The sequence below is a fragment of the Bombus affinis genome, chromosome 8 (genome assembly GCF_024516045.1).
Source record: "Bombus affinis isolate iyBomAffi1 chromosome 8, iyBomAffi1.2, whole genome shotgun sequence".
In the NCBI taxonomy this organism is placed as follows: domain Eukaryota; kingdom Metazoa; phylum Arthropoda; class Insecta; order Hymenoptera; family Apidae; genus Bombus; species Bombus affinis.
The window spans coordinates 15,915,525-15,931,362 of record NC_066351.1 but is presented as its reverse complement, the minus strand read 5'-3'; the positions used below and the strand labels follow the sequence as shown (position 1 = coordinate 15,931,362).

Sequence of the window (15,838 nt, the reverse complement as noted above, 5' to 3'; positions counted from 1 at the left end):
ACAGGTCGGATATATTCGAGGAAGGTAAAGTAAAGCCGCTTCAGCCTGGCGGACAGTTAATGGGACCACCCGTAGCCGTACTCTAATACCGCTACGATTAAATGCAGACAGGATATTAAACTACGCTCTATACATCGCGGTCATAACACATTTTGACAATGCATCGTCAAGGCAATAAAGTAAAATCGTAAACCTCTTGCAACGTGGTTATCCACGACTACGAGCTCGAAACGGTGTCGTATAAGTGACATGCGACGCCATAACGATCCAAACTTTACAAACGATTCTTTCGCCTGTGATCAATTACGTTTAACGCGCGGCAATTTCAAACCTTGTCTCTTGTTCGTTTTTAAATTACCTTGCAATTTCAACGTTCCTCGACATCTCAAAAATATACACAGTGGAACCCCGCGTTTGTAGGAACTCGTCGAGGGACGAGAGTAGCCGTTGCTGTTCGCCCATACGTAAAATAGTAATTCGCGTCCGCATAAACGAATTCGACTAACTAAAACTTCGTGCGAACGAATGGCGTTCCACCGTAATTCTAGCGAGGCGAAAAAGTAATTGCAAAAGCGTGCAGCTCTAGCGAATAGAACGAAGTGGAAATCGGACAGGATTGGAGCGTGCAACGGTACAAGGCGAACGGGGTCGTTCCGTTTCTCAGCGGTGCAACTGAAATTCGAGTCGGCAGATCTAATGGTGGCAAAGGCGAGTCATCACGTACCTACGACGGAGAACGGGCTCAGCCACCAGGGGCCACCGTTACAGGGACACGAAAAAGAGAATGGAAATCACGAACAGCAGAAAGAACTCGTGTCGTGTTACCGCGAGCATTAGCTAACGCGCGTGTCATCGCGCCGCGAATCGAGCCGTAGACACGCGAGAATTCGCGGAAAGAAATCGTTCCCTGCACCCGTCACACGGCTAACGAGCTCGCCACGATCGTTGGCTCGCTGCTCGCACGATCTCTCGAAACTCTTTCCAACTGATCGGTCGAAGCTTCGAATCGACTACAAAGTGGAATTAAGTTCCACTTCGTCGTATTCGATCTTCGTTTGGAAGCATTTTCGCTCCTCCTGGTATTAAATTGTCGGGAAAGTGTCTTTTACAACGACGCATCTTTATACAAACGTGAAACCTAATCTGTCAAACGTTGTGACCTTTATCTCGATAGTACAAAATGGATCATACGTAATTCGATAAAATAACATAAAACGGAAAACGTCGTGCATCCATTATTTCCTTATAAAACGAAAGAAACTTTTCAGACGACCTGATACTTAGGGATTCGATAAAGTTCGAACAATTGAAAATCTCCGATCTTTGGTTCGCACGATGTTAAGTCCGACAGAAGAAAAATGACATAAATAAATCTGGGCGCTACGGTTTATCTTTATTAAGATTATCATCAAGATATCAAAGAGATCGTCTGCAAGCTACACCGCACGGAGACACCGCAACGAGCAGTCGTCGTTCGAGGCTATCGAACTATCGCAAACATCCACAACAGCTTCGAAATTGGCGAAAGTATTTCCTGGACAAACGCAAACGTTACGTTTTACGCCGTCCGTATGAACGTTCTTATACCTAATTCGTTTCCCAAAGAAAGATATACTCGCGTCGCTTTGTAATAATACGTAACGCGGAGAACGAGTCTACGTTTAATAGACCACGTTTAAAGATACGCAAAAGCGACATTGAATTGCACGAGAGAAGAAAAAAAAAAGGGGGAGCGACGAGGCAATTTATCAAGCCGCGAGTTAACACAATATCGCGTTAAGGAGGAGGAGCGAGCTAGGGAAACTCGGTTTCGAGATGGCTAGTCGTATTTTCGCGCCGGTTGATTCACGAGCCGCTTTAAAGCACTTTTCGTACATAAAGAGGGATATGCAAGACGTTTCGCGATACGACGGGGGTTCTTAAGATGAAATACCGTTATCAGGAAAGGCGCGCAGCCCTGCTCACGGGGATGATCCGCGACCGCAAATCCGTTCGACGTAATTGTCTTCGGCGCTGACGAATATATTTCGCGGATAAACGGTCGTACGATTCCATCGTGGTCGCGCGTTTTTCATTTTCGCGATATAACGGACGAGATCGAGCATAATAACGTCGCGATAGCTCCGCCGGGGGCAAGGTTCGAGGTTTCCCTCCTTTCGTTTCTCACAATTTGCATTTTCATACCGTTGGACGGGAGGAAACGCGCGTTGCAACCTTCTGTCGCTACGAAATCGTAGAAACAAAGTCTTGCCGAGTTATTAATTTACTATCGTCTCTCGTTTGAGGATACGTGCGAAGATAAGACGTAGAAATCATCGAAGTACAGCTTGGACAAGATCATACCATACTCCCGTTTCGAATAGCTCCGAACGAATGGAAACGTAGTATTCTGCGGATTAGTAACGTTTTTTACCACGAGTCGGTCCAACACTCGCGACACCTTCCACCGATGTACGTGCAAATCCTACGGTACAAGGGCTTACGATCTATTTACCTGGAGCCTTCCGAATCACTTGCAAATATTTCTTCAAGACCAGTTCCACACTCGCTTCCCGATCGGCCTCCAGCCATTTTTTTGCCAACGCGACTAGAAGCCTAAAATTCGCTTATCGTATACTTTGCCGCTCGACTACTCCAAACTCGTTTCACCTCGCTTGCAAATATTTCTACTCGCTCGCCGATCTACTTCGAACCACCGTTCCGCGAACGAAACGACCCAAAGAGCTAGGAATCCGACTGCCGCTCGATTACTCCGAGCTTTCCAACTTATTTCCAAAGATCCGCAAGATCAGTCCGCAAGCAGTTTTTTTCTTTTTTAAAGAAACGTTCGAAAAAGCTGAGATCGAGTCGCAGGACTCGGAGTTTCGCGCGGATCCTGGAGATTCGCGTCGCGCCGCCGATGTGTAGGAACGCGGTGGTCGGCGCACCGCGAGCGCCTTTTAATCTTGTTTCTTCGAGCGTCAGGCATTTTTCTGGGAACGGCCTCTTTCTCGCTCTCGAAAGAGAGAAGCGGCGAGAGCAGCCGGCCGGCCGTCTATTTTCGCCCCCGGAGACGACGATGCTGCGCGTTTAAACGGCCCCGCGGTGACAAACGCCACGAACGGATAGGCCGGGACAGAACGGAGGCTCGCGCGATGCAACTCGAACGGATGCTTGTACCATTAACCGCAGACCGCAGATTGGGATAGATCCGAAGCCTAATGGAGTCGTACGCGGCAGCAGAACGGTGAAACAGCGTGGAAAAAAAAGAAGAGGAGAACGAAGAGATCTCGTATCTCGTGTCAAACAAATATCGTCGTTCCCACGACGCCTCGCGAGGAGCGTACCATCTGTTTTGCTTTGGATCGTACGCGGTCGCGCCCTTGTTCCGCTCTACGGTTAACGATTTACGCGTGTACCATCGGTGGTGCACGTGTCATCGCGATTAGGTTTTCCAAACAGGTAGTAAATTCACGGGTGCTCGGTACGCGAGCCTGCGCGAATATACGCGAATCTCCGTGGAAAATGATTCGTAACAACGAGATTTGTGTTTTTCCTGAGGCGAAACGAACCTCGGCAAAGACTCGCTATCGTTCGAAGAAAGTTGCTCGATGGATTTGCTAAACTTAAACGGACTTATTCTTGTAATTCTAAGTAGGTGATCTTACGCGATGAATTCCTTCGAAGATTCAAGCGTGAAACGAAACTTGTACGACTTGAGATACAAAGATGTGCCAGTCCGAACGAGCGGCTAAAATACGTAGTACGTAAATCTTGCGACTCTTCCTGTCGCTAAATCATACCGTCATCGTGGCTTTTATGTTTTCGCCACCGTTTTTCGTCGATCGATCGATTAAGAAACAAACGAGCGAAGAATCCGCCGCTTGGTATCGCTCGAGAGCCGAGAACGAACGAAAATCGAAAAGAAAGAACTCGTATCCGTTCGATCCGGTGGATGGGATACGCGAAAGCCCAAACCACCGTCCCGTCTGATTATCCAAAAAGGAGAAAAGAAAGGAAAAAGAAACAAAACGCTAGGAAACACAATGAACATCTCATCACGAGGACAAAACCCGTCGCATAAATCGTCGAGAAGCGTAATTGAATTTCTTCTTGGCAGAGCCGGGGGACGCGTTCCCTCCCTGAAAAGGATTCCGTTTTGAAGGATCTCGTAGTTACGGCACTGCACGCTTCCCTTCCCCGCTTCTGGCGTGTGGCATCTTCGTTGCTCTCGATGGCTAGCGAACGTTTTAACCCGTGCGCCGGTCTTTGCCGGGATATCATCTGGCGAAGGTGAGACGCAGCAGAGAAGCGCACCCGGTACGCTGGACTAATTGGCCGATAAATCAACCTCCGGCTTACCTTCTCTCCACCGTAGCTCCGCTGGACCTTTTAGACTCATAGGTGGACTTTCCGGACGCAAGGTATACACGCGCCCCGAGTCTAATTTTGAACGGCGGTACTCCGAGCTCCGAGAAATTCACGATACATATACGACGTTTCCGACAGACCCTTTTCCACGCCGCTGCCGCGCGTATTCTTTCAAACGCCACTCGTTTCTTCTTCCCGCTTTCTTTTTCCCCCCCATTGCTATTTTACAGCACGATTCATCGTACAACAGTTTGTCGATCGATCGGCGGATCGAGGATAGAATTTTTTCCGCCCGTTCGCACCGATTCGCGTCTCTGTTCCTCCCGCTTTCGCCTCTTTTGCGGAGATTCGCCGTCTGATCGAAACTACCACTGCTAACTGCGTGTCTCTTTGCAAAAGGCAAAAAGTACAGACGACGAGTCTTTTAGAAAGAAAACAACGATTCGTTGGTACTAATTACACGGCTTGAGAGCGAACAGCTTGGCGAATAGCTCGAATGCCACAGGTTCGACTAATTACGCGCGTCTTCGCAAACGCGGAAACACCTCTCAACTTTATCCTCTGGTTGGCGCGATCTCGAGCCAAGCTACGCATACGTTCGCCTACTTGATGCAGCGATCAAGTCTCGGACAGAACGAGGCGAGAGGTCGGTCCAAACGAGCACGACGAAGATATTTTATCAGCGAGGATCGAGATCACCGCCGATAGCCAAGCGACGAGGCGAGAGCCGACGTGATAAATTCTCGAACGCGACTGCCGCTCTGTCGGTCGATTCGTATTTTCGCGAAAGTTGCAGTTCCTTTCGTCGAGAACTCGCCGAGGAATTCGTCGTTTCTAGATCGTCCCCGCCTATGGTTTTTCGCTCGTTGCCGAAAGACTCGATTTTCGGCAAAGCAGACGAAACGAAAAGTAATGTGGAAACGAGAATTCGCGTGGCTGACCAGAATCTCTGCGCCAGAAGCGATTTGCTCGCGCATGGCGAGATCGCGAAGCAAAAGAGTCCCGTGTCATTGAAATGTTGCGTCGTCGAAAGACGAAGAGCCGGTATCGAGTTAAAATTTTATAATAGATATATAGAATATAGGATATAGGATTATAATAGAATATAGGAAAGATAACAAATTACGTAATTATCGTTGATTCGAACGAGAACCGGTCGACACCATCCAGCGCAGCAGGCACTAGAAAGCAGGCAATCGGATTTCGATAAAATTGCAAACAGCAGGAAAAACGGTGGTCGATAGAGTGGAAGGTCTAAGGGAAGGAAGAAACAATTTAAAAAATGGAACGCGACCACCGGCCGCCGCGGGGTAAGATTATCGTGGCGAGACGATCGGCACTCGGTGCTCCCGTAATTTGTGTTTTCGTTATTGCGTCCGATTCCTGTTGGCCGAAGGCACGAGAGAACAACGACGGTATCTGGTGTCGCGGAGCAGCCGAGAATGCGAGAAACCTCCGCCGCGTGTGGAACAGGTTCTTCGTTTTCCGGGGGCAGATCGGTGTTCGCTTGTTACCGCGAACAGAGAGAGGAGAACGGAGAAAAACGAAGAATTAAGAGGGAACGAGACGAAAGAATACGGCCTGCATACGCGTACGTGTGTGTGCTCCAACACCGCGTTAAAGGTACACGTGTGTACAGGTCGCACAAACACCAGCACGTACGCGCACTAATCGCATCGAGCGAACTTGTTGGAATTAATTGGTCCGGCCAATTAACGCTCACGGCCTGAAACGCGTCGAGGGCAATGAAGGCGCACGATTGGCCTGCTCCCCGCCGCCCTTCGACGCTCGATATCCTTCGGCAGCGAGCGAGCTTCCTGCGAGGCCCCTAATTAATTTCGACTCGCGATCGTTCGCAGAAAATCGGACGGTACCGCGGCCGCTCGGACAGAGCAACGATCGGCGTCGCTCGGATCGATCGCTATCGGCTAGATCGCAAGATAGGTTTGTAGGAAAATGCTTCCGATCTTCCGCTACGTACTTCCATAAACGGATCCTGATCGTTCGAGTATACAGGCCGAGATTCGCCGAGCAACGCGATGCATTTCCAGTTATCGGTTAGTCCGGATTAGGTTTACGCGATCTTTCGTTCAGGGCGTATCTTTTTCAGCTTCGCCACTGGCAGACAGCGTCAGGGCGCTCGTTGAAACGTTACGCCGCAACGATTAGTCCGACGCCGATTAAGGCCTTTTTAAAAGCTCGGTCCTATGGAAAACAAATGATCGATCAACGCGTCAAAAATTGTTTTTTAAATATAATCGAGGGGGGAATTGAGAAGGGAAAGAGATGCCACGGGACAGAAAACAGACCTCTTTCTCCCTTGCACCGAAAGGAAAACGTTGCGTCCCGCGATAACTCGATTATTACGGAACATATTGATTCGTGTACGCTGCACGAGGCGGGCAGCAAAAAGCGAATTTGAATCGGCCGGTAAAACAATGAAATAACGATGTAATCTTCGACAATGGATGGCATAACCGGCCGGAGTCGCTCGTTGTCCGCTTGTTAACGATGAAATATTACGTATGTACGGCAGCTGTCATCTTACTTGTCCTTTGACGGCATATTTATACCGGTTTCACCCTGTTCCGCGGCGCCCGATCGCCGATAACGGATGCCCCTCGCTAATGCATCTCGCCACCAAGACGCTTTTACGCTTCTGAATTCGTTACGCTATCGCCTAGACTCTGGACGCGGTAAACGTGCCAATTTGCGGACTATTTTACGCCTAGGAAATTCTCGTTCCACCATCGAACGCGACCAAACGAATCATATTTTTCGTGTTTCTCGCGGGAACAATTTTAACAGTCCTGAACGTTTCGAGGATATCTGTCGATTGTCGCAAACGTTATGCCATTAGTTTATCACGAAACGATGGGAAAGCTATCTCTAAGAAGCTTGTAACTCTGCGTTTAAACAGCTTTTTTCCCAACCACCCAATTACCCGTAACGAACAATAGAAAGTAGAAAACCGATCAAAATGAACGTGTCGTTACGTTTTGTCGGCGAAAAAAGAACGAAATTCGAAAGAAGGAAAAACTTAGTCGTAACGAATAGTTTTTTCAATTTAGCCGACCGATTTATTCCGCGACACGAGAGATACGGTATTCCGCTATCGGGGAAAAAATTGTTTAAATAATAGAGAGAATAAAAATTTGCAACACGCGCGCTAGCTTGGAACGTTAAAAGCAGACTTTTCGCGAGACAACCGAGCCGGAAAGCTTTGAAACAATATGGAAGCGGAGGGTTTATCGATCGTGCACGATTGATCGACGTGTATCGAAATCCTTCGTGGATCTAACAGACTGTCTTTCGCGGCACATTTATGCCGAGTTCGTACCGTGCATGACGTCCGATGAACGATAACCGGCGTACGCGCTAATACCCGCAATCAGAAACGGAACAGGATCGGGAATCGGTAATCAGGATCGACGTTCGCATTCTCCAAGAGGCCATTACTCAAAGATCTGACACACCGGGAAAAGAGGTGTCACGTGACGATTAAACACGCGTTACCGAACTCCTCGTCGATCTATCGTCGTTATTATTACATATTTATAAGGAAGAAAGACATATACGAATCTCCGCGTTTCTATTTTTCTATCGTACGACAAGCCAGAGGTAAGAGTTCGTCGATGAAACGATGTTTCAAGGTCTGACGCATTCGTTGAAATTGAAACTCACAGTGAGATCTATGTATCTGATAATAAGGGACAGATTGATAATTCGCAAATTGGAAATTGGAAATAAAAGACGAAAAGGGAAATTCAAATGGTGGCGGACAAACTATCGAGGAAAAGGAAAGAAACGGGAGCGAAGAACTGTTACGGCAGTGTCGGGTTTTCGATCGAGCCACGATCACCGTGGAAAAACACGAAGTGAGAAGAAGAAATGGCGGATCCGTTTAACAAGGTGCTTCGCCTACCGGATAATACATAAGGGGTATTAAGGCCGCTACTCAATTGGGTATGAGCTCACCGAGAGGTGGACGTCTCAATTTTCTTCGCGACTTAATGACCGATCGTTAAAACCCGGCTTCGCCTCGAACCGGCTCCTCGCCGCACGAGAACCGACAAGATGAAACGAGACGAAGCTACCCGGTCCTCTCCTCTGCCTTCTTACCCACACCCTCGTATACACACCGGCAATTCTCGTCGTTCTAACGTAATCACTGGCTTTCTGTCGTAACGACGTTTATAAGTATCGAGGCCCTGCCGATTTCTCGTCACGACTTTACTTTTCTCGTTATCGACGAGTGCCGCGAATATCGTGACAGTAGCTATCGCCTTTTAATTCCTTTAAATAATATCGAATCTTATTCCCCTTATCCCTTTTTATTTATTCCATATCGGTATATTTTATTTACCCCGGTAAGAAGAATTTTTATCCCTAGAAATCGTCTCTCTTTAACGATTCGGATTATGTATCGTCGTTTCGAAATAAAACGTTGCGCGATATTCCGCGTCATAAATTTTTAATACTCAGGTGGCGCTGCATACTGTATCTTAAAGGTTATTGCGATCAAGAATTCGAATATCGTATTACGAATTTACGAGATCAGCTAATTTCGTGATTCTTAAGCTTGGCTTTCATTGCCCGTATTGGCTATAGAATTATCCGTAAACGATTTACCGTGCCAAGTAATTACTACCTCGCATTTGCATCGATCAACGTTCACCATTGATTTCGTTTAATTTATCTTCGTTCCGTGTATGTACAGATTACACAAATTATTTTACTTACCAGAAAAGGAAGCTTTGGAACGTTATTTCGATGCAGCAGTTTTTCTTGAACCGGAAGTTTCGTGTCGTCATTCTGCTGCAGCATTTTCGTCTTCCAAGGTTGTTGAAATTATTTTTATCACAAAATTACACGGTCGACTAAGACGCAACGACTTTAACGCGGTACCGAACAAATAAAACTGGTTGTTTCATACCGAACTCGCCCTCTGGTGGGACAATGTCTAAACAGTTTACTCTCACGCCACTTAATCTACAGTTGATACATCACACTTTATATTCTACAGTCGATATGTTTTTAACAAAAAAGAAAATAAATATAAAAAAGATAATTATAACATTTACATTTTTACAACATCCTAGATTCGTAGTCCTAAGTATTCGTTAAGGCGTGTCGCACATCCATTCGACCAAAAGCTATGCTCAAATATTCACCGACGAGGTTGGTTGTACTTTCGTTAGTCGAATTTCTGGTGCGCTTCGCGCACGTTCCGTTCGCAATTTCCGTGTTTCTTCAGTTCGAACTTCTTGTACCGCAGCAGTCGCGTACTTTTTTATATTGTCCGAACGAAATTTCGACGCTAATTTCGCATCTCCAGAGTAATCAACGGGATTTTCAGTATTCGACGACTTAGTAAGGGACAAAGTTTTGTCAACTTCGTTTTCATATAAACTAGGACAAAATAAATACGTCCGATCAATTTTCGAGGTAAAGAAGAATAGGATGCAAGGAGGAAAACGTTAAAGAAAGATAGAAAAGTGTATTTTAAAAAGCAGATAATATACTGACATCTATTACGAAACATATAATCTTACTGAAACGGTAGCCATTTTGTAAATTCTTTGCTACGTCTTTTTTTATTTTGCGTTGCTAGTTTGGCAATAATTTTCGCGTCTACGTTCACTGACTTCGTTTTTTGCATACAGTTATTTAATCTTTCGATGTTTAACGTCAATTGCTGTATTTGCATTTTGAGTGCCGCATTTTCGTGAACTAGTCGAGCGTTTCGTTGCACCACCTGAGATTTCACGCAATAAACAATGATTTTTTTTATATTAAAAAAAATAAAAAAGATTAAAAATAAAACATTATAGAATCGAGATATGGTTAGGATCAATCGCATCTTTATGAAACTCACCTGCAAAAATTTTGCTTTGCTCAAAGGTAAAGGGTCTTGAAATTTTTCGGAAACGATTATATTAAGTTCTTCTCTTGCCTCGTCTAATTTCTCCATCATATCCGACATTACTCCTAGATGCTCCTTCAATAATTGATCAAATTTCTCCCTCAACGAATCCTTAGCATATTTCATTCGCAAAAACTTTATACACAAGTTGTACGTTGTCTCCGCTTTTTCGTTTAATTCTTCTCGCAGCGATTTATTCTCATCTTCCAAACATTCTCGTACTACTTCTAATTCTTTTCTTCGTTGAGATAATTTCGAGGCACCATATCGTACTTTTTGTCGTTGCATTTCACTGTCAAAGAAATCCTTTTCTCTCTGATAGAGGAATCTTTCATCGTCCAACTGCTCTGAAATTAAGTCGATACATTTAAGAATCGCGATGAACTCGAATCAAGTTTCCAAAGTCTTACGTTTCAGGTTCCTCACGTATCTTTGCTGTTTCTTCAATTCGACCGATAGTCGACCATTATCTCGTTGCATATTTTCCAATTGAACATCCTTTAATTGTATTATGTTTTCTAATGATATAACTGTTTCCTTCAGGTCTGCCACCTTTCAAATAGACATATATTAGGATCACTGATTAAATATCCATATGAAATGACTCGTATTCAACGTACTTGTTGATATAAACTTGTTAATTTCTCGCTGGCTACTTGACATTGTCTACTTGAGTGAAAAATCTTCGCTTCTGTACCCCTGTTCAAGCCGTTTTTACAACTAATATTCTGCATATCATAATAGCGAGTATTACGTGCTAGCGATCAGCGGTAAAATTTTCTTGACCTTCAACTACATCACATCAAAATGTTTCGTATTGTTCATTTCATTGACGACGTTTCACTTACCTTAGTATGTTAAAAAATTTAGTTATACAGTAATCTATAAAATTGTTAGGTTCTGTTCGTTTGTAGACAGTCACAGGACTCTTCTAATAAAATAAGCTGATGTACCTCTTATAAATTAAAAATCATTAACATGATGCTTGTATTTATTTCCTCGAAAATTTTATAAACAGGCAATTTCTGTTCTTCACATAATGGCGAAAAATCATTTTCACTAAATAATTATTATATATCTTTGATTGTACTAACAAATGACAAACGTTTGAATGTCATAAAACTCTGCAAACTACGAATACATCATTTTTCTTGTACAATCGGGAAAGGCGTCTGAATAAAGATTACATCGCGCAATACTGATTAAAAGTTGTGAAATTTTTTATTGTATCGTATATGTACAAAATAGGTGTACAGACTACTTATCAATCGTATGGGCGTGTCCTATGCACGCATTACATATGCTTTTATCGCATATGACACTGATGTAAGAGCATCACATTGTGTAGTACACCTGTGTAATCCCCTCTTCTGTTATCTTTCATCAAATGGAATGAATATCGAGATGACTCGTAACTATGTTTCTTTTTTAAAATCCTGATCTCATTTTTTTACCCTCTTTACAATCATTAATAACATTCTAACATAAGGGTTCTGTGACTATTACCCTTTCCCCATCTTGTACACACGAAAATAATAAATTACACTGGAACGTTATCTTCGAAATTTGTTTGTTTTTCCTTAAGGAGCATAGTAATTCATATTTTTTTTTTTCTTTTTTCTGCGAATCGCGTTTACATTACTACATTAGAATAGTGTATCTTCGCATCACTGGAAGTATCGATGTGTGAACACGGCATCGGAGAAGACAAAAAGGAAACAATACGAATACACCTCACTGTGGGTCCGTCCGTGCTTTCCACTAATTTTATTAACAACAACTGGGCCAAATATGTTTATTTTTTTCCACATTTGCTTTTAAAAATTCACATTTGTTTTTACATAGTCTTACACATATTTTTTTTTTCTTTTTTTTCTTTTTTTTTTTTTTTTTTTTAAGTAATTTTCATCACAATATGGTCTTTTCTTTCTTTTCTTTAGCAGCCCCGTAACAAAATAAAACAAGTTAATACACACAATTGGCTCTCAGAAGAATGCCCTCTGAACTTTCAACTCCATAAAATTTTGTCAAAAAAATAATTTTTGATTCACATTCTTAATATCCCATAGAGTTTGTTTAATACGGGTCATTCCTCTAAGGCATTTTGGGAAAAATATTGTCAAAATAAATCCCATTTTCTGTTCATAATAGACATATGACATAATTAAAATTTTTATACATCAAAGAAATGCGACATTCTTCGTACATAGCATAATATTTTATAATAATTTTCATTGGTCCAGTTGTGTTGTAGAAACGTGGAAGGCAACGTTGTCGTCTGATAATCTGGTGAAACGATACTAGATTCGCACAAATGCGGATGATATTGATGGACTTACGCTTAGCCTAACTTAAAAGTTTGTTGTTTCCATAGTAATAAGGCTCGTGCTTATTTTTTCTTGTTCTTATTAGCTTGATTTTTGTATTTGGCTGCAGTTGTTAATTTGGCATTCTTCTTCTTGGGTTCATCTTCATCGTCTTCCTCATCTTCTGGCTCCTAACATATTAAAGTAACAAATAGAATATAACTATGCAAATATTTTGCAAAGTTTCAAGTACTAGTGTTACATTAAGATGGAAACCTAGATGCGAAATTTTGTTTTATAAGAGATTGTATTGTTTACTGACATTCTAATGCACTTCCTGTTCCTATAATACTAAAAATTTGTCTGAACACAAAAAATGGAAAAAGGAGGAAACATGATAAGTAAGGAATAAAAGCAACTATTTCAAAATGGGATGATTTATTATGGAAAAAAAAGAAAAGACACATGGAATGAAAATACAAACGCAGAAAGTTATATCCACGACTTTCATTTATTCCTCAATCTTCAGTGCCCACACGCCCTCCCCCCGCACCCCCGGGAAAATTTTAAGTCGTATAATGGGATTTTAAAATACTCTTGGTAAAACTTGTTTTTCAGGGATGATTGAATAGCAGCATTTTAATATTAGGACTCTATTTGTCTACAGCTTCATCCATCTTGGCACGCTTCGTGCCATTTTTTTTACCCTCTGCAGAATGCTTTCTTTTCTTTTGCGGTGCCTGAAATTTGTATTCCTAGTATATAGAAAATGAAATACTATCACTTCTGGTAATATACATAATAAAAGCATAACAAAGACAGCTAATATCAAGTTGATCTTTATAAACATAATTGCTTCGGTCGAAAATATTCCGCATTTTCCATATATCAATTCTCAAAAAGATCTTATGCAAGCCTAATTAGAATGTCAGTTATTAATACAATCTTTTCTTTAATTGTAAATTTTTCAATAACTTTTAATATGTACATATTATCTATATCATTACTCTAGATTAATCATTATGATTTCTATACCTTATCATCATCATCATCATCGATGTTCTCCTCCTCCATTTCATCATCCATATCATCAAACTCCTCCATGTGTGTACCTGAAAAATCCGAATTAATATTGCATGGTTTATTTCAAATCTGTAATTTCATATGCATTTTCTAAGAAAACAAAGTGTTCTTGACAAATTATTGTAAAACAATTATCGTAACTAGATAAAAGAGCTCTGAAATATGCATTTCCCTAAATTTAACGTTTGAAGATATTGTTCAAATACTTTTGCAATTCGAGTTTCCATCTAAATTTGCTACATTGTTATTATCACAACTGTTAAAAGGCGTCCAGTTGCAATTATCGCCCTTCTCTATGTAATGTTTAAATTTAATACAATTGATTACTCGAAAAAAAGGATATCAATACCTTAACATGCATTTTATTAGAAATTTAATTATACAAATAAGATGTTAAATTTTTGCTATAAAGAGTATCCTAAATTCAATATGGCGATAGACAATATTCGTTCTTACCAAGTAGATTATGTCCTACTATGTGAACAGGACCACTTCCTTTAACCAAAGTAAATGTGACTGGAGGGTCAGGAAAACTGAGATCCAGAATAATCTGTGCAGTTTTTCCCATCTCCAATAAAGCAATTGGTGTTTTGATGGGTCCTTTTAAGCCCATTGCTTCAACTTGTAATACATTAAGTTCACCAGGTTTAGCCTCTGGACCTAGAAGAGCCTATAAAATACATAAAAAATATATATATACATATGCATGTATACAGAAATATACGGTGCTTTATGTACGCCAATGACAACAGGAACCACAATTGTGTATAATTATTACACAAATTTATAAAAGGAATCCCATTTATGTAGAAATAAAATCTTTATCCCAATCAATCGTAAAGTATGACTGCTACAAACAGTTATAAACGCTTCTATAAAAAAAGAAGCTTGGCAAACATTCTTAATTTACATATGTTTATAAACGTTGGATTGTTTATCTATAATTTGCGAATATTTTTATATTAAGATATATGTAAATAATATACATTCACGGAACAAACATCAAGATCACAAATCTTCATTGCTTTCATTTCTCGAAAATTCGGAAACAAAAAGAGGGTTCTGGCGCGTGAAAACAAAGAATGGAGGCTATAATAAAGAGCAGCATTTTAATTTCGTATTACGATTAAAAATTCGCGCGCAAACCTAACAAGAAGTGATGAAAGCGCTCGAAAAATCGTGATTGCTAGTGACGCCAAATATTGGTCATATATTTTTGCACGGTTAATAGATACATATACGAAATATTGGCGAGTTCGTAAAAATATAGCAACTTTGTATGGAAATAAATCAGAGATATACATCGCAAATCGAATAAAAGGGCCATTCTCGATGAAATCGCGCGTTAATGAAAATCCGTTACTCTTAACCGAACATGACGAAAAGCAAACGAAACGTATATAATGTATCAAGCAGCAATTAAAAAATATATATATATATAATGCAAATTCCCAGCGAATTTCTATCGATATTTTTTACTTACCATTTTTATGATCAGCTTCTGATCGGCACCGAAATGTTGGTTTGTTCCGTCTGCGTCGTCGTTTTTATGCTCTGGATCCCATACCTCGCTAGAATTCAGTCCTTCGAGGGTAATTCCTGGACACAGAAATCACAAGAGTACGCACACGGAATATCGTAAATGCTTGCCGTTGTATCATAGTTTGATAAAAAAAATCAAGTTCGTTAGCTCTTTAGGGGACAATGGGGTCTCCTCGTCACAATGGCCGAAAACCAGCCGGCGTCTCGACCATAATACCGCTCGCGTCGAATGGCCAATGACGACGAAAGTAATAGCGTGCTCCACAAAATAAAGGAGCCACAACGTTACCGATAACACAGCTTCTAATATTTACCATAAAGATACTCTTCTGCCATGACGATCGACTTGATATTAAAGGATTCTCGTTAGTGGAAGTATAGAAGCAACCCGTTGGAGTGTGCGTGCCGAACGAGAGTAGAGAAGCCAAAGACGCCGCGCGCACAACGTTCGCTGCGCGAAGAACAGTGGTCGCACGTGCTAGACGAACGCGTAGCAAATGAGTTTCACGTACTCAGCCTTGCGCGCCTAGAATACGTTCTTCTCTTTGATTGGTCGGTGTACTTTCAACTATCATCAACAGCGTTGCCATCTAATATCACGAACTACACTGAAGACTTTCCGACGGGTATT

At 41.9% G+C, this 15,838-nt stretch overlaps 1 protein-coding gene and 1 pseudogene across 2 annotated transcripts; both read right to left on the bottom strand.

Moving 5' to 3' along the window:
• Positions 1 to 9,299: 9,299 nt before the first annotated feature.
• On the bottom strand, positions 9,300 to 11,322 carry LOC126919793 (uncharacterized; annotated as a pseudogene).
• Positions 11,323 to 11,472: 150 nt separating this feature from the next.
• LOC126919780 (nucleoplasmin-like protein) lies at positions 11,473 to 15,671 on the bottom strand. 2 transcript variants are annotated; one of them, XM_050729382.1, is made up of 5 exons: positions 15,522 to 15,671; positions 15,149 to 15,264; positions 14,122 to 14,335; positions 13,618 to 13,694; positions 11,473 to 12,773 (listed from the first exon to the last, which is right to left on the bottom strand). In XM_050729382.1, the coding sequence occupies exons 1-5, from the start codon at positions 15,541 to 15,543 to the stop codon at positions 12,666 to 12,668; spliced, it is 537 nt and encodes a 178-aa protein (XP_050585339.1). In that variant the 5' UTR covers positions 15,544 to 15,671; the 3' UTR covers positions 11,473 to 12,665. The 2 variants fall into 2 exon arrangements, with proteins under 2 accessions (XP_050585339.1, XP_050585340.1); XM_050729383.1 differs by having other exon boundaries at positions 12,694 to 13,322.
• Positions 15,672 to 15,838: the final 167 nt, after the last annotated feature.